This window comes from Leucoraja erinacea, chromosome 17 (genome assembly GCF_028641065.1).
Source record: "Leucoraja erinacea ecotype New England chromosome 17, Leri_hhj_1, whole genome shotgun sequence".
NCBI lineage: Eukaryota > Metazoa > Chordata > Chondrichthyes > Rajiformes > Rajidae > Leucoraja > Leucoraja erinaceus.
Window position 1 is genome coordinate 26,344,971 of NC_073393.1, and position 22,381 is coordinate 26,367,351.

Consider the following 22,381-nt stretch of genomic DNA (forward strand, 5'->3'; position numbering starts at 1 on the left):
AACTGTCAAACGTGTAGAAATTGCAATGTACCTGTCAACAGTATTCTGCAAGAGTCATGGGTGAAGCAAACAATTTACACGGAAAATGCTGTTGGCTTTCAGTCGTTAAGGCAAGATACTGGAACTAATAGGGTATTCAGAGGCCCTTCTATACATCATCAGTCAAACTCAACAGCAAGCCAATAATATTTGGTGAGCTGTTATTTATAATCATACTGATAAGGTAATTTAATCTTCTGGGACCTCGGTAGTACACAGAGCACACATTTTTAGTTATTTTGTTTTATTTTGAGGCCACGTACAGTACTTGGAAAACTTTCAGCCTGAATTTTACTTTTTGTGGATTGTTGAATAAAATAACAAACATAAGCCATCTGCAGGAGTTTTATAAGCTCCACCACATAGAGACCGAGCTGTTTGTGGGTCAGCCATAGCGATGAAGGAACTGAGAACCTCCATCAGAGCTGAGAAGAAACAGGGAAGCTGCAATAGTTTCCTTGCAAGTTTAACCATTTGTTAGCAGTGTGTGCCTTACAGTTCCCTATTTCTGGAAGAATGATGATATTACTGGTGATAAGAATGGCAACACAGTGGCACAGCAGTAGAGTTGTTGCCTTACAGCGCCAAAGACCCAGGTTCAATCCTGACTATGGGTGCTGTCTGTACAGAGTTTGAACGTTCTCCCTATGACCATGTGGGTTTTCTCCAAGCGCTCTGGTTTGCTCCCGCATTCCAAAGACATGCAGGCTTGTAGGTTAATTGGCTTCTGTATATTATCTCTATTATGTAGGATAGAACTAGTGTACAGGTGATTGATGGTCAGCACGGACTTGGTGGGCTGAAGGACATGTTTCCATGCTGTATCTCTAAATTAAACTAGACTACTAAATTCTACTAATTGTACAAGACATTAGTGAGGCTGAATTTGGAGTATTTGTTTACTTTCCCTTGGTCCATTATAGGAAGATGTCATTAAACTGGACATTAAACTGCAGAGCAGATTTACGAGGACGTCGCCAAGACTCGAGAGTCTGAGCTAAAGGGAGAGGTTGGGCAGGCTAGGACCTTATTCCTTGGAGCGCAGGAGGTGTGACTTTATCTATACATAACTGTGGATCATTTGATTGTAAATATGTATAGTCTTTTCTTTGACCAGATAACACGCAACCAAATACTTTTCACTGCATCTCGGTACACGTGACAATAATAAACTAACAAGACTAAACAATGATCTTCCCCTCAGCATTACTCAAAATACACTTCCTAATGATTATGAGCAAATGGTTGATGGAAAGGAATTTTTGATGCTTCAAACTGAAACCCTGCATTATTCACAGTACTTTGTGTCCTCTTTTATAAACAGTTCATTGAATACCATTCATACCAAGTGGTGATATTTTTGGGTGGGTATCTTCTAATACATAAAGTGGGCAGTGTTGTTTGTGAGATACCAAGGGTACAGAGCACAATATTACACAAATCGACAAGGGTGAAAGGTTCAAAATCTGCACAACTCCAAAGGACAAAGGCTGGAGGAACTCAGTGGGTCGGGCAGCATCTGTGGAGGGAAATGGATAGACAACATTTTGGACTGGGATAAGTTCATGTTATAGGAGCAGAATTAGGTTGTTCGGTTCATCGAGTCTACTTTGCCATTCAATTGCGGCTGATCTATCTTTCCCACTCAACCCCATTCTCCTGCCTTCTCCCTGTAACCTTTTATATTCTTACGATTCAAGAACTTATCAATTGCCGCTTTAAAAATGTCCAATGACTTGGCTTCCACAGCCGTCTGTGGCAATGCAGTGGTGCAGATCTGGGTTTAACACAGCACTGGTTGCTTTTCAACACATTGAGCAGCTGCTCAATCTAACTAGTCCTTATGTAAACCACCACCCAAGGGCACCATTAATAATACTTTCTTTCAATGTTCAGTTAAAATTGTAAACACATTTGTTAACAGTTTCACCCACACATCATCACCGAACAACAGAACATAGAGAGGTATAATTACCAGAACATCCTGTAGCAGTAGTAATTAACTAACCTGCTCTAAACCAGAATATTTATCAATGTTTTTTACAACCGAATTGGATATGAAATCATGATAATTCTCAGCATTTTAGGTGTCAAAGAAAATTATGGGCTTTGCCTGAATAAAATGAAAAATTGTTTCCCGTAAAAAAATTTAATTTAAAGATCATTGTCTGGATATTTAAAAGAATTTCACTTAGTACTCAGAGGTTAAATGACTCCGAAAACGACAGCAGCCTACATCTTTCTGAAACAAGCAAGTTTATGGAAAAAAAAGACCTTAAATCATTACCACGTATTTGTAAAATTATACATTTCCCTTTGTCACGTTAGGGCTGGCATTCTACAGCAGAGGAGCAATGTAAATTTCACTGCTTAATCTGAGTAATGTATTTACAAGGTTTGAACTAGCAAACTTTTAATAATTTATGTCATGCATTATGACCACACCAAATATCTTCTCGTGACATAAATACACCATTATCAAACAACAGCACAGTGACATTGGGGGTAATAAGCTCATTTGTTAACATTAAGTGATCAACATGACATGGGTATACACTTTCCTGCACACAACTCTTCTCAGAACAAGACTGGTGTGGTCTAGGTAGGAAGTGGTCTTCAGCGACGGTGCTTTGGTCTCACAGAAGCAATCCGATCCGTCAACAGGCACGTCGCAGATACCACTTCAGTACTTGTAACAAATTGCGTGTTCTGATCTGAGAACAGAGATAATGCCGCATACTTCACAAGCGTTATCGAAAAATCTGAAGTCTTGATCTCAATATTCTGTTACTCAAGGCAAATTCGCTGCCTGAGGGTTTACGATACCTCACGTGAGTCGTGGGAGATACGAGCAGGTTTGAATAGACTGGTGAATGAGCACACTACCCAGTTCTGCAATAGGGCACAAAAGTGCAAGGGAAGGGCATAAAGCACTTGAGTAAATCCAGTTGGATCAGGTTGTGCTAAAGTATTCAAGTTCAATCCAGATTATGCTGTTCCACACCAACTCACCTCGTTACTTTATCCACATCATTTTGATTCCTGTAAGCGGGTGGTGGCTTTGACGGGTGGATCTGCCTGGAAACAGAGCAGAGACTTGACCCAGGGTGGCCGGGCCATTTTCAGGTGTCAGTTCTTATTCCCAATTCCACTCGGAATTGGATACATGTTCCCAAGTGTTGGATTCCAAAAGAGGACACAAAGTGCTGGAATAACTCGGCGGGTCTCGAAGCATCACTGGAGAACATGAATAGGTGGGATTTCGGGTTGGGACCCTTCTTCAGTCTGAACCAGCATTTGCAGTTCCTTGTGTCTCCACAAAGTGCAAAGTTAGAGTTAAAGGGCTTCAGGAAGGAGAATGATCAGACTAGGGCTCCATTGACAGACGAAACCTAATTCTCCAGTCTTCTGCTTCTTCCTCATAATCCTGCAATTGTTTTCAAGTATGCATATAACTCCAATTTTGAAGTTGATACCGCACTTACTTTTTCCAGCCTTTCTTGTAAGGCAATGGTTCTTAACCTTTTTGGCACCAGTACGTGCATATGCGAACAAAATACTGCAAGTGGTATGTACCTTTGTTAGGTTCCTAAACATGGGCTCAACAAATTGATATGCTATTTATGTCCCCTTCATGACCCCCGGCAAAGCCCCAAACAACCCCCATAGTGGGTCACGATCCTCAGGTTAAGAACCACTGTTGTAAGGTGTGTTGGATGATAACAACTGCCTCGAATAAAATATCCTTTTCATTAATTCCATTGTTCTTTTCATAGGCCTTTTCCTCTGGTTATTAACTCTTTAGGTAGTGAACGGGTTTCTTTTCATGAAAACGCTTTAACTTTTTGAATGTCCCCTTCAAATCTTCCCCTCTCCAAAATGAATAGGCTTCTCATCTTTGTGTTGTCCATTTAAATGACCTGCATATAATCTCTACCTCCCTGGCAAATTATCTCCACACGCAAAGCCTTCTCTAAAGTTTGGTTCCAAACATTAGGCACAGTACATCAACCTAGATTTAAGTGGTTAATTGCCATTTGTCCTGAAAATGGAACAATTAAATTCTTACTTGCTGCACCATACCAGGCTATAAACACAGTACTTAGAAATATCCCAATTAATAAAACAATGTTCAGTAATTAAAAAATCTTTGTTAATATAAAACAGAATCCTGAAGTGATAAGTTCATAAGTTCTTGGAGCAGAATTAAGCCATTTGGCCCATCAGGTCTACTCCATATATGGTATGTATTTCCCTCTCAACCCCATTCCCCTGCCTTCTTCCCATAATCCCTGACACCCTTATTAATCATGAATCTGTTAATTTCCACCTTAAAAATATCTATTAACTTGGCCATCTGTGGCAATGAAGTCCCTATTGTAACCACGATAGTTCATGGTTTAGTAGGTGCTTGCAGTGTTTAAGAGCCATAAGATCATAAGACACAGGAGCAGAATTAGGCCAATCAGCCCATCGACTCAACTCCACCATTCAATCATGGCTGATCACCCCTGATGCACTTGAAACTTGAGGTCACAGTTTTCAGGTTCCAATACCTTCTTTCTAAGGTCTGGACTAACAATTTGGAGGCAGGATTTCAAATCCCCTCTGTACCACTGTTGGTTGCAGTTCCTCTAGTATTAGGGAGGTAAAACAAATGGAATCGCTGCTTTTGCTATATTGAACATATAAAGAACAAAGGGAGCAGACAATTTATTGTCCTTGAAACTTAAGAATTTAACAGCATGCTGAAAATATACAAAAGTGTGTGAATCACGAGATATAAAGGACAGACCTAGAAAGGATGCCTGATTTGCTCTGCTAAATGGCACTACTGAGCTAATCGGGCCTTTATGGTAATTTATGGTGGTTTTCATGGTCATTACTATTGATAAGGTTCTTTTTTGAAAAAAAATTCAAGATATGTTTAATTACCACAAAATCTGGTTAAACTTGCACCAGTTTTAAGTTTGTGCTCTGTTACAATGAAGTCCATGGAGCTGAAGGAACACCACCTCACCTTCCACCTTGGCACCTTGAAGTCTGCAGGGCTCAATATTAAAGTCCCCAACTTCAGACAACTCATTCTGTTATTCAGTTTGCATGAAAACTGGCCATTTTGCCTGCCATCGTTTTGGTTCAGCTTTTCTTCTTCCCTTCTCTGAGTATGCCCCACAGCCTTACCATGAACAACATGTTTTACACATACAAAGAATCTTAATCTTACTTTTAAAAAAAACATAAAGTGCTGGAGTAACTCAGCAGGGCATGCAGCATCACTGGAGGACATGGATAAGTGACGCTTCTTCAGACAACTTCACCAATCTATGTTTGAAGAAGGGTCCCAACCCGAAATGTTACCAATCCATGTCTAGGGATGCTGCCTGATCATCTGCGTTACTCCAACACTTGATGTTCTTTTTTATAAACCAACATCTGCAGTTCATTGTGTGTTAATCTTACGTTAACTGCCAGATTATGTCATCCTGTCTTAACCTAACAAAGATATTTCATTGTTCTACCTGCCTGCCTTCTCCACCTTCTTTGTCACATAAACTACATTGTTTCTCTCATTCCCACTGCAGATGAAGGGGCCTGAACCAGAAACTAGTTCCCTCTTGCCAGATGCTGCTTGAATATTTTCCAGTATTTTCTTTTTGCCTTCAGATTTCTCACACCAACAACTTTGTAAGTCATTTATCTTTTGCACGACCCCAACTTCAGTAAAATTTAGATTTGAAATACACTTAGTTTTTCTCCTTTAAGCTTCATGGCAATGCTGACAAAAAAAACTATTTCTTTTGAATCTCTATTATATAGTGTACTGCTCATAATTTATTTTAGTGAAATATGAGCAAAGATGAAAATATACCAACAGCATGTGGCGTTCTGAAAAATATGGAATTATAGTAGGCATACATTTTATAGGTTAGGTCGTATAAATCACAGATAACCTGCCCTATCCAATTCCCACTAACCCCCAGCAAATTTTTTAGCCCCTTGCAAAATACCCAGGAAATAAACTTATACACGAGTATTACAGTAATTCTATTTAAATTCCCTAGCTGCCAGAGTAGGATTTGAACCCACATCTGCAAATCATTAATCCCACATCGCAAACAGTATGCTATTTGAATCCCAAAGGCAAACAATATTCTCCAGTGGAAAAGGCCCATGTGGAGGTGGATTAGCTGCAATTAGGAGAAAGAATATATTCACACAGCACCAAGCGAAAAATCTTAGAATATCTCAAAGCTATTGTGTATTGCGAGCACCCAAATTCACTCAAAGGGCACTGGTTACATGGAATGAGCTACCAGAGGAGGTAGTTGAGGCAGGTACAACAACAATATTTAAAAGACACTACGACAGGAACATGGATAGGAAATGTACCAAATACGGGCCAAATGCAGGCAAATGGGACTAGCTCAACAAGGGCATTATGGTCAGCATGGACAAGTCGGGTCCAAGAGCCTGCTTCCAAGCTGTATGACTCAATGACTCTCAAAGAGTTAATGATTCAGGTTGATGACATTTAGAACCCCTGCCTAACCACACAGACAGCCGTTGATTATGCAAGCTCGCATGCTACAACGGGCCACAAAGCAGAGTCAGATCGAATCACTGATCACTATGTCCCTCCCTGATGCGATCAATGTATTCCATGCTCGTTTTCATCATTTTGTAAGTTATACAAGGCAGAATTAGGCCTATTCAGCCCATCAAGTCTACTCTGGCAATCAATCATGGCTAATCTATCTTTCCCTTTCCACTCCATTATCCTGCCTTCTCCCCATAACCCCTGACACCCATACTAATCAAAACATGATGCCAAGATAAAGTCATCTCATCCGACTGCACATAATCCAAGTCCCCCATTCCCTCCAGATCCAAGTGCCTATAAAAAAGTTCTGAAATGCCGCCATTGTATCTGCATGCAGCAGCACCCATGTGTGAAAAACTTTACACTTTAGAGATACAGTGTGGAAACAGGCCCTATGGACCACCGAGTCTGCGCCGACAAGCGATCGCCCATACATTAGGTTTATCCTACACAAGAGGGACATTTTGCAGAAGCCAATTAACCTTCAAACCTGTATGTCTTCGGAATGCGGAAGGAAATCGGATCACCCAGAGAAAACCCACACGGTCACAGGAGAACATAAAAACTCTGTACAGCCAGCACCGGTAGTCAAGCTTGAAGCAGAGTCTCAGGCGCTGTAAGGCAGCAGCTCTACCGCTGCACCACTGCACCACCCTTGACCCGCACATCTCCATTATACTTTGCCCCTTTCCCTCTCACGCTATGCCCTCGTCTTAGACAATTCCACCGCCATTAGGACAATGCAATTGTGCATTAATGCATTTTGGAGAAACTCTTTCCAATGTGTTTTCTCAAAGTATTCAGGTCGAACAAATGTTATCTGTACTTAGCAGTGAAATCTCCCAGGATAAAGCCTGTGAGGCAGTAGTTAGCCAAAGGAAAGCAGAATCAAGTCAGTTTTAGCACTTAGACCAGTGCATTAATCCACTTGGATTAATGCACTGCTTGGATGCACCTCAGAGGCAGTTAGAAGCTGAACCTCAGTAAAATTAAGCCTGTTCTATTGATCAGCATTGTAGAATCAGCATTGCTACAGGACAGAAGGAAACCATTTGGAATAGAAAGTTTACACCTGCTCCTGGTCAAACTATGCTGTTGTTCCCATTCCCATATTCTTTACCCAAAGCCCAATGAATTATTCTCTCTCAAGTGCATGTCCAATTCTCTTTCAAAGTCCTGATTTATTCTGTTTCAACCACCCCTGCAGGCAGCGAGTCCAGATTCTAACTGCTCCCTGCATAAAATGTTTTTCCTCACAATTCCCCCCCTGCACCGTTCAGCCACGGTTTTGATCAGTGTTCCTTGTGCTTGAACTATCTCTCACAGGAACAGCTACCTTCGATGTGCCCTGTTTAATCCAGATCTTATATACCTCCAAATCCTGTGCTAGGTTAATACCAGTACAAATCTACTATGAAGATTACAAGATAATAAAGCAGAAAATATGTCAGTTGAGAGGAATTCTGTGCGGCTGGCTCGTCCATTAGGAAATGGAAGTAAATCCCATTTCACTTAAGATCCTCTTAACTGGCAGAGGATAGAGGATTTTATACAGTGAACTTTGGACAGTAATCCACAGTTAGCACCATTGGGCAGAGTAAGGAGGTTTTTCAGACTTTAGAGTGGAGCTGTGATTTCTAGATTAGCATTACTTCACAGGCATAGTGGTACATTGTCGAGCAAGGAAGATAGTTCCAGGCTTCCATTTCAATCGTCAACTTACCGTAGGAGAACTAAAAAAAAGGAATAATGTACAAAAGCCCCTGGGACCTTCAGGCTCTAAGTAGCAATAATAATATCCAGCCACAATTTGCTGTACGAGTTTGTCAGGTCTCAAATAGGCAAAAGTAGTATTCAATGGAAACTCTCACTGGCTTCAGTATTATTTTACATGTTAGCATGTAGCTCTTAATTCTTGAGTTTCTTGTCTTTTTTCTTGCATCGGTACTGATCATTATAAACCTCACAGTGCCCGAAGAGCCAGCTTCAACCAAGTCCATGTGGATACACATTTAATAAGCTGATCTGCAGGTTATTTCCATTTCTAATGTAATGTGTGCACAAGATGGAAACTGCAAGTAATGATTCATTATTAAACAGACAATATTAATTTGTTTTAAATAATTTAAAACTGTATTGCAGTCAGCATGATACGACCAATTGACTGAGGAATATTTGATAATTATTTAATGTCCACGTGTTGCCTAAATGAGTTTGTCCAGTGAGTTGGAGAGAATTGGATTGGTGTGTAGGTCAACCTGCCAACATTCATTAGTAAAGCGTAGGCATAAACATGGACATTTAGGCAAAACATTTCAATTAGACAACATTTACATGGCACGTACTTAAGCAGTCAGGTACATGGATAGGAAAGGTTTCAAAGATTTAGAAAGATATGGGCCAAACGCAGACAAACGGGAGAATGTAGAAGTAAGGGAATGTAGAGGCCGAATTACAAAAAATGATACAAAGTGCTGGAATAACTCAGCGGTCAGGCAACATCCCTGGAAAACATAGATTGCAGGCAGGAAGATGCTCATTTATACCAAAGATAGATACAAAATGCTGGAGTAACTCAGCAGGTCAGGCAGCATCTCTGGAAAAAAGGAATAGGTGATGTTTCGGGTCGGAAACCCTCTTTAGACGTCAGAAAAATGTGAGGAGCATAGATGGAGCATCTTGGCTGGCATAGACGAGTTGGGCCGAAGGGTCTGTTACCTTGTTGTCTGACTCTATAAGTCCACAATGGCAGAAAAGGGAAGATTTTTAATCACAATAACCCATTCTCCTCAAAATGAAATGAAATGGAATGATTGCAGAGCCTTGAAAATAACAATAAGCTACAAAAAAAAAGAACTGGGCTGAGGTACGGAAAGGAACAGGTCTATTTAAATCCGACCTCTGCATCAGCAAGTAGGTTTAACTAAGGAGCTGTCACTTCATGGAACAATTAAAGAATTCTTCGATCACTTTACAAATGTTTTCAGGGAGTCTGTCAGGGCAAAGGTTTGATATCCTTGGATAGAGTTATGCTTTGGGCAAAACCAGGAAATTACATTCAAAATGTGTTTGAAATTATGCTGATTGTGTTACAGCTGAAATCCCTACTGGGAATCCAAACATAAGATTGCCCCTGAACCAGTGAAATCAGCCAATATAGAAAATATGCAAAGGCAAAATACTACAGATGCCGCAAATCTGAAAAAAAAAAGAAAATGTTGAGGGCGACTCAGCAGGTCTGGCAGCACTGGTGGAAAGAGAAAATTAAATTAAGGCTTTGGGTTGAAGACACTTTATCAGAATTGTTAGAAGCAGTGCTTTCTTTTGTGATGGTACACACCAGTGCAGCATCTCTAAAAACTAGATTGATATACAGCATTCAGTAGCGTTGCATGAACCAGACTTGGGAGTGCTGGTGCAGTATTCCCAAAATGTTAGCATTCAATTCGAGAGGATTAGAATATAAAAGCAGGGACGTAATGCTGAGGCTATATAAGACACTTGTCAGGCCACATATAGAGCACTGTGGGCATTTCTGCCCAGAGAAATTCATTTGCATATTTACCATGTTTTGCTCAATGTTCTATATTCTATTGGAGGAGTTGAAGAGTAAAGCAAAGCCTCTGAAGATAACAGCCCTTTTAGAGTTGAATTTTTAGTTTTGTTTCGTTTAGAGATACAACATAGAAACAGGCCCTTCGGCCCACTGAGCCATACTGACCATTGATGACCTGTTCATACTAGTTCTGTCGGTCCACTTTCTCATTCAGTCTATACACACTAGGGGCAATTTATAGAGGCCAATTTACATACAATCCCGCACGTCTTTGGAATGTGGGAAGAATCTGGAGGAATATCTGGAGGAAACCCTCATGGTCGCATGGAGAAAGTGCAAACTTCACACAGACAGGAGCAAACCCGGACCATTGGTGCTGTGTGGCATCGGCGCTAACCGCTCCACCACTGTGCCGCCCACATAGTTCTGAAAGGCAAGGAGAGAGGAAGGTGGTTTTGGAACCACACTAGGTGCGGTCAATTGTGTTGGTTTGGTCAATACTGAATGTAAAATTAGGAGAAATTTACTCTTTGAATTCCTACACCTTTTCCAACTGTTGTTTCTGTCAATAATTAATTGTCTGTATTCAGGAGTGACATCTACACGTGAGTTATTAAGCCAAAACACATTTCTTGATATTAACATTTTTTTCCAGATATGCTCTTCACCCCAATTTTATCAAAAGGAGAACTGAATAAATATTTAATGTAAATTTCAATTTGAACCTAAATTGCATTAAACAAGCTTTACATGGGGGAAAAAATACTTTGCAATCCATGCATTCAGAAAGAAATCAAATTTATTATGTCGGTAGGGGATGTTTCTATTCAACTCAGGGACTGCATGGGGCAAATGATTAGCTGTTGAAAAATACTTTAAAGCTTCTGTTCAAAGAATGAAATTGTTTCTGCATTGGGAAGACCATGCCCTTTACCAGAATCACAGTCTTCACTGCCAAAGTTCCATGATACCTCCAAAGAACATAACTTATTGTGTGTGGCTCATGATAAAATGCATTTGTATGCAGCAAGCTGCAAAGGAAATGTAATACTTGAAAGAGTTATTTATAGGTTGATACAACCCTTTTTTTCCGCACACTCTCACCACATGAGTTTCCAGTTCAGATCAATCCGATTCGGTTTCGAGTCTCAGGCTGGAATGAATTCAGACCACTTCCTGCAGTGGTCAGGATCCTGTAACCAAGCTGGGTGAGTCTGGCCTATAAACGCACACAGACACACAGAGGTTGAGAGTAAAGCCCATTTGGGACTGGCGCAATGCACAGGTCTCCAGATGATGTTTTGATGCACCCTATGAGGGGAAAGGATTAATGAGTGCTGAGATTTTGCATGACAGCAGGTCAAGAAATAACCCAGTAATCTTATTCTTCACGCATAAGATAGTAACACGGGCTTAGGAAAATAAAAGAACAAGTTGATGAGGTGCACGGGGAGGAGGATGCCTGAAATCCCCACTAACAGCTCAGTCTTTGACTACCTGCTGTCAGACATTGAGCTTTTGAAGATGATAATGATATTCATACTTTGCTCTCTTCCTGCTGACAAAATGTGTTAATGTAAATCACTCTTGTTTATTCTTTTAATTTTTATAATTTCACCACACCTTGGCTGTTTTCCAATTGAAATCTAAGACTGATTTGGCGCCAAAACTTTTAGTAATAGTGTGAGGTTCAAGCTTAAAGAATTCACTCAAGGCAGTCTTCTGCATATTTATGCCAAGGAACTAACCAATCTGAAGAAGGGTCACGACCCGAATAGTTACCTATTCCTTTTATCCACAGATGTTGCCTGATCTGCTGAGTTACTCCAGCAATTTGTATCTATAACCAGTTGATAGATTATTTTAGATCAAGAATTGTACAATGACATAGGATTAGTTAAAAACGTTGCACTGCAAAGTCTCTTGAGAAAGGTGATAACATAATATGATAGTGGCTTTTGAGAGGCTTTTAGATAGATGAATATGCAGGGAATAGTGGGGTGTGGATCATGTGCAGATAGGTGATATTAGTTTAGCTTGGCATCATGTTCAGCACAGACATTGTGGGCCAAAGAGCCTGTTCCTGTGCTGTACTTTTCTATATTAAATGATAACATTTTGCATTTAATGTGAAAATGAGTTAAGAACATCACAATGTCAAAACAAACTGCATTTATACGAAGTGCAAATTGGCTAAGATTAAAATATGTTATGATAGATAAGCATTGGCAAATATTTGATTCATAACTATTACAAACACGTATACGCAACCTCCACATTATAACAGTTTAGGTAACAAGGATTCACCCTTACAGGATTCAGAAATCACTGTCAAAATAGCTTGGATGTGGAAGAAAAATTAGCTCCTGCACAATTTATGTGAAAAAAGTAAAGAATGGTAAACATGACATAAATTGTGCCCATGAGAGTTTAGAAAAATTATAACGGGGTATGAGATGACGGAAACATGAACATATTTCTACTAATGGGTAGCACAGTGGCACAGCTGGTAGAGCTGCTACCTCACAGCTCCAGAGACCCAGGTTCGATCCCAACCTTGGGTACCGTCTGTGTGGAGTATGAACGTTCTCCCTGTGAGTATGTGGGTTTCCTCTGGGTGCTCCATTTCCTCCCGCATCCTAAGCACGGCCTCTGTGTGTAGCCTGAGTGTGTAGAGTGGATGTGAAAATAGGATAACATAGAACTAGTGTGAACAGGTGATTGGTGGTCGGCGTGGACTTGGTGGCTGTTTCCATGCTGTATCTTTCTTTCAATCAATCATATGTCCACAAGGTAGAACACACAAAAACATCTCAGGAATAGTGGGGAATCAGGCATCTTGTGACAAGAGGGAATTTGAAGAGATTAGTATTAGCGAATAAATAGCATAAAATAAATTAGTGACATTAAAAATTGAGAAAATGCAGTATGACAACAGCATAAACTTATAATTGAGGTTGGTTCAGAAATAGTGAGTGGATGGATTTTGATTTTCATATGTTCCTTAATTCTTGAATGACCTTTGCATTTGGAAGATAGAAAATATAAACACTGAGAGGCAGGAGAAAGTAAACAGGAATTTTTTAGACCAGTTAGCCTAATAGTGATTGGGAAAGTTAGAATCTCTCAGAAGAAAGAAAATAACAGATCACTTGGGAAAATCTTGATAGCCAGGATTAGCCTGAAAAATCCCAGTTGTTCAACATGAACCTGCGGCATATCCTTACGCAAGTGTCAGGAAGTTTAGAATCCCCATACGAGTGTGATTTTGCCAACTATGCCCAACCACTAGATTCTCTATGCAGCAGGGAGAAAAACCTTCCTTAATTCTCCCAACATTCTCATAGCTCTGTTTGTTTGAACGGATTATTCATTCTTAATTAATTGCGTGCACTTAATCTTGTAAATTGTTCCCATTTTTATTTGTTTTTACAATGGCCTTTTTCATTTAGTCTTTTATCCAGAGTTGGGGAATCAAGAACCAGAGAATATTAAGATGTGATGAGAAAGATTTAAAAGGAACGTGAGGGGCAACTTTTTTTTTCACAGAGGGTGATGGGTGTATGGAACAAGCTACCAAAGGAGGTGCATGTACTATAATGACATTTAAAAGACATTTGGATGGATACATGGATAGAAAAGGTTTAGAGGGACGTGGGCCAAATGAGGGCAGGCGGGACTAGCATAGATGAGGCACCTTGGTCAGCATGGGTAACGCGTGTTTCCGTGCTGCACAGTATAACTTCATGACTCTATGATTAATAATTTGAGAAACAATAAATGTTTCAAGGAAAGGTAATATTTCGGATCGGAACTCGAACCGAAAGATTACCTATCCATGTTCTCAAACGATGCTGACTGGTCCGCTGAGTTACTCCAGCACTTTGTGCCTTATTTTGTAAACCAGCATCTGCAGTTCCTTGTATCACCAATAATGTTTTGCAATATTTTTGTCTGCCAGGGAATTCAAAAATTCAGCTGGATTATAATATGGAGAAATGCAGCATTGTTCACTTTGGCACAATATGTGGAAAAGCAGAACAGTTTCTAAATGGTGAGAGTGGGAAATTATACTAATCAGAGGAACACGGGTGCTGCTATGCACCAATCCAGAAAGTTAACGTGCAGGTAAACTAGGCAATTAGGAAAGCAAATGGAACATTAACCTTTATGACAAAGGGATTGAAATGTAAAAGGAACAAAGGCTGAGGATAATTATTTAGGGCCTTGGTGAATTAGCACCTGGTGTACAGTTTTAGTCTCCTTAACTAAGGAAGGATATTGATGCCTTCAAGGTATTGCAGCAAAGTTCACAAGCTTGATTCCTGGGACAAGCAGATTGTCCCATGAGACTATTCTTTTATTCATTCAAAGAATTTCAGGTGATCTCATTGAAATATATGGTTCATAAGGGGTTTAACAGATACTGAGAGGACGATTCCCCTGACTGGAAAGTCTGGAACGAGGTGAGAGAACCTCAGTAAATAGGGTCGACAATTAAGATGTAAAATGAGAAGAAATTTCTTCACTCAAGCAGCGAATCCTGGGAATTATTTGCACAAAAGGGTTTTTCATGCTTAGTTACAGTGAACAGCCTAAACAGAGGCATATGTATTTCTGGATACTTAAATTGATCGAGGGATATGGGTCTCTTGCAGTGTAGAATTGAGGCATTAAAACAATAATGATTTCAGTGAATATCAGAGCAGGTTCAAAAGGTTGAATGGCTTACTTCTACTTCAATTTCCCATACTATTATGCTATGATAGCGCCACTCAGTTATTTATTACTTGGACTCGATAGCTAAAGACAATTTGCTGGTAGTTTATATTAAAGAAAAATCACTCACATCGGTGAGGGACGAATGGAAGAGGAAAGAGGTGAGGAAATAAAATAAAAAAAGGAAGGAGCAGTGAAAGATGAAGGATAAATGAGGGAAGGCTGGGATAGACAAAAGAAGGGGAATATGTGGGAGGGGGGATGGGGCAGATTGAGGAAGGGAGGGGGAAAAGGGCTGAATGTTGGTTGGGGCACTTCGACTTGCAAATTTGTTGAACTGGTTCACTCAATTCAACGCAGTACTGTATTGACACCAATGTTTAGCTTTTGTATCATGTATTTTTCAATGTAGTAGAGGGTATTATCTATAAGGAGAGATTGGACAAACTTGGATAATATTCTCTGAAGCTTCAGATACATAGGGAAGTGTGGGCAGAGGCCAAGCATGAAAATGTTCTTGAATAATCACAATACTATGCCCTAAGTTAGTGTATTTCTCTCTTATTTCCCACCCAACATTTCCATTGTTGAGCATACTAATATTCCTTTAAACAGACCCCACAACAGCACACTTACCAACAGGGTCTGAAAAATGGTCACAAACCAAATTGGCACCTTTACAGCACCAAATACCTGGGTTCAATCCTGACCACAGGTGCTATCTGTATGGAGTTTGTAGGTTCTCCCTGTGACCACATGGGTTTTCTCCAGGTGCTTCAGTTTCCTCCCACACTCCAAATATGTGCAGGTTGTAGGTTAATTGGTTTTGGTAAAATTGTCCCTAATGTGTAGGCTAGTGTTAGTGTACAGGGTGATCATTGGTCGGCAGGGACTCAGTGGGTTGAAGGCCCTGTTTCCGTGCTGTATCGCCAAAGTCTAAAGTAAAGTCTATCCTTGTTCTCCAGGGACACTGCCTGATTCATTGGGTTACTTCAACACTTTGTGCCCTTTTGGGTACACCAGCATCTGCAGTTCCCTGTTTCTGCACTTCCCAATGGGTATATCTTACACTCTCTCCAGTAAATTTCCTTGAAATATGACAGAGTAAGAGATGTCTGAATCAAACAGATCATTCATCAGAATGATACTTCTCTCATTTTGCCTTGAAAACCACTGGTTATGATAGGTCACATGAGAATAGGAGAGCACACAGCCAAGAGCTATTCACAGAGCCAATTCACAGAGAGATTCCTGTTTCTGGGCCAAGACACTTTTGTACATTTTTAGTGAAGGCATTGCAACAATGAACAAACATTATTATGGTAATAAAGCTACAGAAATGTCAAGGGCAGCTTTATTGCTATTGTATATTAACCTTGCGGCTAGAAATTACAGACTGCACTGTACATACGCGATGGATCGACAGGCTTTTTATCAAAACTCCTCTCTGTGCTGTTTTAACACTACGCTCAACTCATTTAAAATAATGTCTGCATTAAAACACTGCAATGATGATCTTGGTACAAATCCATTGAACGTTTGTGGAAGAGCAGTGCCAAATGCAATCAGAGCCCTGTAAAGCACTAAAATAAGCATGTTACATGTTATCACCATTGACTGGAGCACTTTGCAAGACGATAAGACATTGTACCATCTCTTCAGACTGTGATTTTATCCAAATCACTAGCATCGGAGGATGGAACATTGTTGAAAAAAAGTAAATCTGTTCTCAAAGGTTAAAGGCATTTGAAAATGTACGCGTGTGTTGAAGTGTTTTATGCTTGTGGCTTCTGATGCAGTTTTACAATTCTGCAAGGGTTGCACTGTGAAGGAAAATTGTGGTCATGTTACAGGAACGAGGGGGTGCAATGTAAAGACATAGTTTTCATTGTTACTTGTCAAGTCGAAGCACCAAGCCAAACGTAATTGCAGAAATTTAAAAAAATGAGGGCTAATATATCATTTTACCAAAGCAATATTAAAATCAGACACACTCATCGACTACAAATTAGAAAACAACTATTGAAAGAACCCGCACATTTTATGGGACCTGATTATGTTGCTAAGACCTTCCAAAGTACTTCACAACCAATGTATTATTCTTTAAGTTCAGTCAAACATAGCAGTTAATTAAACGAGGCAAGATCCCAGAACTATAAACAAATGAATGATCAGATAAACTATTTTGATTAGGGAAGGATGGTTGGACATCAGGAGAGCTCCCTGTTCTTTGTCAATCACAAGCTCCGGTTTAAAGTCTCAACAATGCTACACTCCTGCAGCGCTGCACTGAAGTGTCAGCCTGGATTATGTGCTCAAGTCTGTAATGAGAATTGATCCAGAGCCTCATTCAGAGGCGAAGTTGTACCACGTGAGATAATCTGACAATTAAGGGATATAAACTGAGCCAGGCAGACATTTTAAGAAACATATGATAACTCCTGTCTTTAACCAAATAGTTGTGTTGTTTGAACAATTATTGGAGTATTGTTTGTCATGGAAGGAATAAAGTTTCCTTTGTGTAGGAAGGAACTGCAGATGCTGGTTTACACCAAAGACAGACAGAAAATGCTGGAGTAACTCAGCGGGACGGGCAGCATCTCTTGAGAAAAAGGAATGGGTGACGTTTCGGGTCGGGACCCTTCTTCAGACATCTGCAGAAGGGTGATGGTTCAGGTCAAGACCCTTCTTCAGACTTGAACAAGGGTCGCGACCCGAAACGTCACCTATTCCTTCTCTCCAGAGATGCTGCTCTCCCGCTGAGTTACTTCACCATTTTGTGTCCATAAAGTTTCCTTTGTTTGCTGGTGTTAATAGCTCAAGGTATGCCATATCCACCTGTGGCAGGCTGTGCAAGCTTACTTATGCGCCTGAGAGTGTTACACATGCAGCAAGTCCTTTCAATAACTGAGCTTTCTGGACTCATACCAGAACTGTTACAAAGTTGATTTTATAACATTTGTTAATAAAACAACCATAAATGGTGTATCTGAGAGGGCATTTTGTACAGCTTTATTATTAATGAGGGAGCAATTAACAATGCTTGGTAGACCATTACAAAGAGTGCTTTATATGGGTGATCTATTAATGAGGGATCCATAAATAAATGAAAGGTTGCAACACCTCACACTATATTATAATGGGGTTAATGTATGTTAACCCTCAGCCAGTCAGCATATCCTGAGACTTTCCAGGCTTGCTGAGTTGATATTTTTAAGTTTCAGCTGAAACAAACACTAATCGCATTGATATAACACATAACTTAATGAGTTTAAAGTTAATTTGATGGACCTAAAAAAAACACAAAGGAATTTCAAATACAAGCATTCTGCATTTTGCTTGCATCAAGATGGTCACAAAAAGTGGAGGGGGGGGGAGGTGGGGGGGAATATAAAGAGCTGGAGGCGAGAAAAGATTTAGGGTGTTGGTCTTTAGGATGCAGTAGTTTAGGATGTAGACTGCGGTCAGGATGGTGAATGCGACAGGTAACAGGGATGACTCTTCACCATTATATATTCCAGGTCCAGGGATCAGGAATTCTCCAGGATCGCCACATCCAAGCACCATGAGGAATTGATTAGGAAGCAGACCCCTCTGCCACTTATTTTGTCTGAAGGGCCCGTGCGGTCTATATGATGAATTGAGAAGCCTTTAGGCTTTGGAGATACGGCACAGAAACAAGCCATTCAGTCAAATGAGTCTGTGCCGACCAGCAATCCCCATACCCAACACTATCCTACACATTAGAGACAACTTTACAATTTTACCACATCCAATTAACCTGCAAAACCGTACGTCTTTGGAGTGTGGGAGGAAACCAGAGCACCCGGAGAAAACCCACATGGTCGCGGGGAGAATGTACAAACTCCGTACAGACAGGATCTGTAGTCAGGATCAAACCTGGGTCTCTGGCGCTGTTAGGCAGCTACTATGGTGCGGGTTGTACGGCAGTCAGGTGAAGCAGAGGTGAGTCATGTCTCTGTAAAGGAACAAGGAACGCTGTGTACAAGGAACGCAGCACACTAGATAGGTGTGTCTAAATTTAAGTTAATCACGCATGTTTTCAATAGATTGGTCGTTTGCTAAGAGTACGCCAGGGAGGGGGAACTTGAAACCACGCTGTTTCAATCCCACCTGCAGACAAGCCCAACTCCATCACATCCTGAGTAAGTGTCTGCTTCTGGCTGGTGATGTGGATAGGTGGAGAAGGTAGAAGAAAGATGAAGAAGGTACTTAAAACTGCAGACGCAGGAATATGTTCATAACTTCATAAGACATAGGAGCAGAATTAGCCATTCGGCCCATCGAGTCAGCTCCACCTTTTGATCGTGACTGATCTATTTTTTCCTCTCAACTCCATTCTTCTGCTTTCTCTTCATAACCTTTGACACCCTTATTAATCAAGAACCTATCAATCACCGCTTAATAAAACCCAATGTCTTGGTCTCCACAGCCATTTGTGGCAATGAATTCCACATATTTACAACCCTCTGGCTAAAGAAATTCCTCCTCATCCCCATTATAAAGTTACGTTCATTTATTCTGAGACTAGGCCCTCTGGTCCTAGACTCACCCACTACTGGAAACATCCTCTGTACATTCACTCTTTCTAGGCCTATCATTATCTGCTAGGTTTCAATGAGGAACCCCCTCATCCTTCAAAATTCAGACGAGTACTGGTCTAGAGCCATCAAATGTTAACCCAATCATCCCCAGGATTATTCTCGTAAACCTCCTCTTGGCCCTGTCCAACACTAGCATATTCTTCTTTGGAAATGGGGCCCAAAACTGCCACCATATTCCAAATGTGGTCTCAACAGCGCACACAAAGCAAATCTTGAGCAAAACACAAAAGGCTGGAGGAACTCAGCATCTCTGGAGGGAATGGACAGAGACAACATTTCAGGTCAGGATCCTTCTTCAGACTGACAGAAGAAAGAATAGATTTGGGCAGCAATGCAGCTAAAGACCTTCCTACGTCGATTTCTGCTTTTTCCCCACTGATGCACTGAGTACTATGTTTACATATCGGTTGTGCTGCTGCAGGTAAGAATTCCATTGGTCTGTTTTGGGACATATGAGAATAAAACCCTCTTTACTTTTGTGAAAGGAAATCCAGGTGGATATCTAGGTTGGTAGTGCTCTGGGCTCTGAGTCTGAATGTTATGGATCAAGTTCCAGTCCGGAAACTCGAGCACAGAATCTTTGACTGGTGTATCAATGCAGTATTAAGGGAGTTCTCATCGCCAGAGGCACTATCTTTCCAAACCATCTCTCTTGGTGGATGTATATGATCCGAAGCAGAGGAGAAGAAATTACTCTGGTGTCCCGAATGTCCATACTGTCAATTATCAATATTGTCAATAGTCAACAACATGACAAACATGAAAGAGTAGAAACATTGAACTGTACAGTTTGGTTTACATAAAAGGGCACAAAGTGCTGGAGTAACACAACAGGTTTGACAGCATCTCTGGAGAACATGGATAGCTTGCTTTTCCAGTCTGGATCCTTCTTTAGTCCCTGAAGAAAGGTCCCGACCTGAAACATCACCTATCCATGATCTGCAGTGATGCTGTCTGACCCGCTGACTTACTCCAGTACTTTGTATCCTTTTACCAAAATGAATGATTGATTGAAAGAAAAAAACATGGAAACAGGCTGTTCGGCCGACTGTATCCACCACTCCGACCACATGTTCATACTATTTCTGTTATAACCATATAACCATATAACAATTACAGCACGGAAACAGGCCATCTCGGCCCTACAAGTCCGTGCCGAACAACTTTTTTCCCCCTTAGTCCCACCTGCCTGCACTCATACCATAACCCTCCATTCCCTTCTCATCCATATGCCTATCCAATTTATTTTAAATGATACCAACGAACCTGCCTCCACCACTTCCACTGGAAGCTCATTCCACACCGCTACCACTCTCTGAGTAAAGAAGTTCCCCCTCATATTACCGCTAAACTTCTGTCCCTTAATTCTGAAGTCATGTGTTATCCCACTTTCGTATCCACTCCCAACATACGAGGGAACAATTTACAATTCACCTACTTTGAAATGTTGGAGAAAGCTGGAGCATCCGGAGGAAACCCAGGGAGAATGCGGAAACTCCACACAGATAGCAGCTGAGGTCAGGATTGAACCTGGGTCTCTGGCACTGTGAGGCAGCGGTCTACCTGCTGGGTCCCTGTGCCGCCCTGGATTGTGGGATCTTGCTGTGCACAACAAGCTGCCAAGCTTCCTCCTTTTTTACCGTTGACTTCACTGGTTGCGAGGTGCTTTGAAATGTCAAGGTTGAAAGAAAAAATAATAACTTTTCTTAATTCTTTCTATCATGTGTCGCTGAACTGGAGGGGAGTGTTGGAGGAATAGTTACTCAAGTCTTGCAACATCTCAGTAACTCAGTACTGTTACAAGCTCAACGGAGGAAACACAGAAAGGTCACAACTTGCGCATAAGACAATAATGCAGGCAGACTGAGACAAAAAAAGATCTTTGTTTTGTTAAAGGCAGCATTAAAGATGAAAGTGACCAAAGTTATCTCATTTGAGTCAGAGATAAAACTTACCTGACATTTGGTAGCTTTGAAATGAGGACATATCAGCGACAGTGAGTTGGACCCATGTCTTTAGGATGGTTGAGTGGTTTATTTGATTCTTTATTTAAGATCCTGTTATACAGGTACTGCTATTTTCAAATAGTATTCAAGTAAAAAATGGCAAAATATACAGAGCTTTTTGCCAGTACCCAGAGACTCCAAAATGGTACAAATATCAAAGAAAAATGCTATTGCTCCTTGCAAAATCCGTGCTCCTTATCTTGTTTAAACTAATCAACTGTCTACAACAACTTACAGAGTGGCACATGCTGCCTCACAAGAGACCCGGGTTGATCAAACCTCGGGTAATTGTGTGGAGTTCTGACAACACATTCCAAAAATGTGCGGTTTATCTTGTTTAAACTAATCAACTGTCACACAGTTACAGAGTGGCACAGTGGCGCAGATGGTAGAGCTGCTGCCTCACAGCGCCAGAGACCCGGGTTTGATCCTAAACCTCGGGTACTGATTGTGTGGAGTTCTCTCTGTGACCGCCTGGGTTTCCACCACACATTCCAAAAATGTGCAGGTTTGTAGGTTAATTGGCCTCTTTAAATTGTCCCTAGCATGTAGGGAGTGAATGCGAAAGTAGGATAAAATCGAACTAGTGTGAATGGGTGATCGATGGTCAGTGTGGATTAGGTGGGCCGAAGGGCCTGTTTCCATGCTGTATCTTTCTATGACGATTGATAATGCGCATTTATAAAGCAGCCGAAATATGTGTCTGACCTAAACAAGGCATAATTAGGACAGGTAACCACATGCCAATTTAAATAATTTGTCCCAACTCAAAACGTTGCCTGTCCATTCCCTCCAGAGATGCTGCTTGAACACGGTGAGTTACTCCACTTTA

The 22,381-nt window shown here is 40.8% G+C and overlaps 1 protein-coding gene across 2 annotated transcripts in view; it reads right to left on the reverse strand.

Annotated features, from left to right (window-relative positions):
* The window catches only part of wwox (WW domain containing oxidoreductase), a 977,325-nt gene that overhangs the window by 105,412 nt on the left and 849,532 nt on the right, over positions 1-22,381 (reverse strand). Inside the window, exon 9 of one of the 2 annotated variants that reach the window (XM_055648844.1) lies at positions 18,832-18,897. The exons of the other annotated variant lie outside the window; for it this stretch is intronic. Coding sequence (XP_055504819.1) covers positions 18,847-18,897 — 51 coding nt within the window. The 3' untranslated portion in view covers positions 18,832-18,846. Of the gene's footprint in view, positions 1-18,831; positions 18,898-22,381 lie in introns of those variants that run through there. 2 annotated transcript variants of the gene reach the window in all.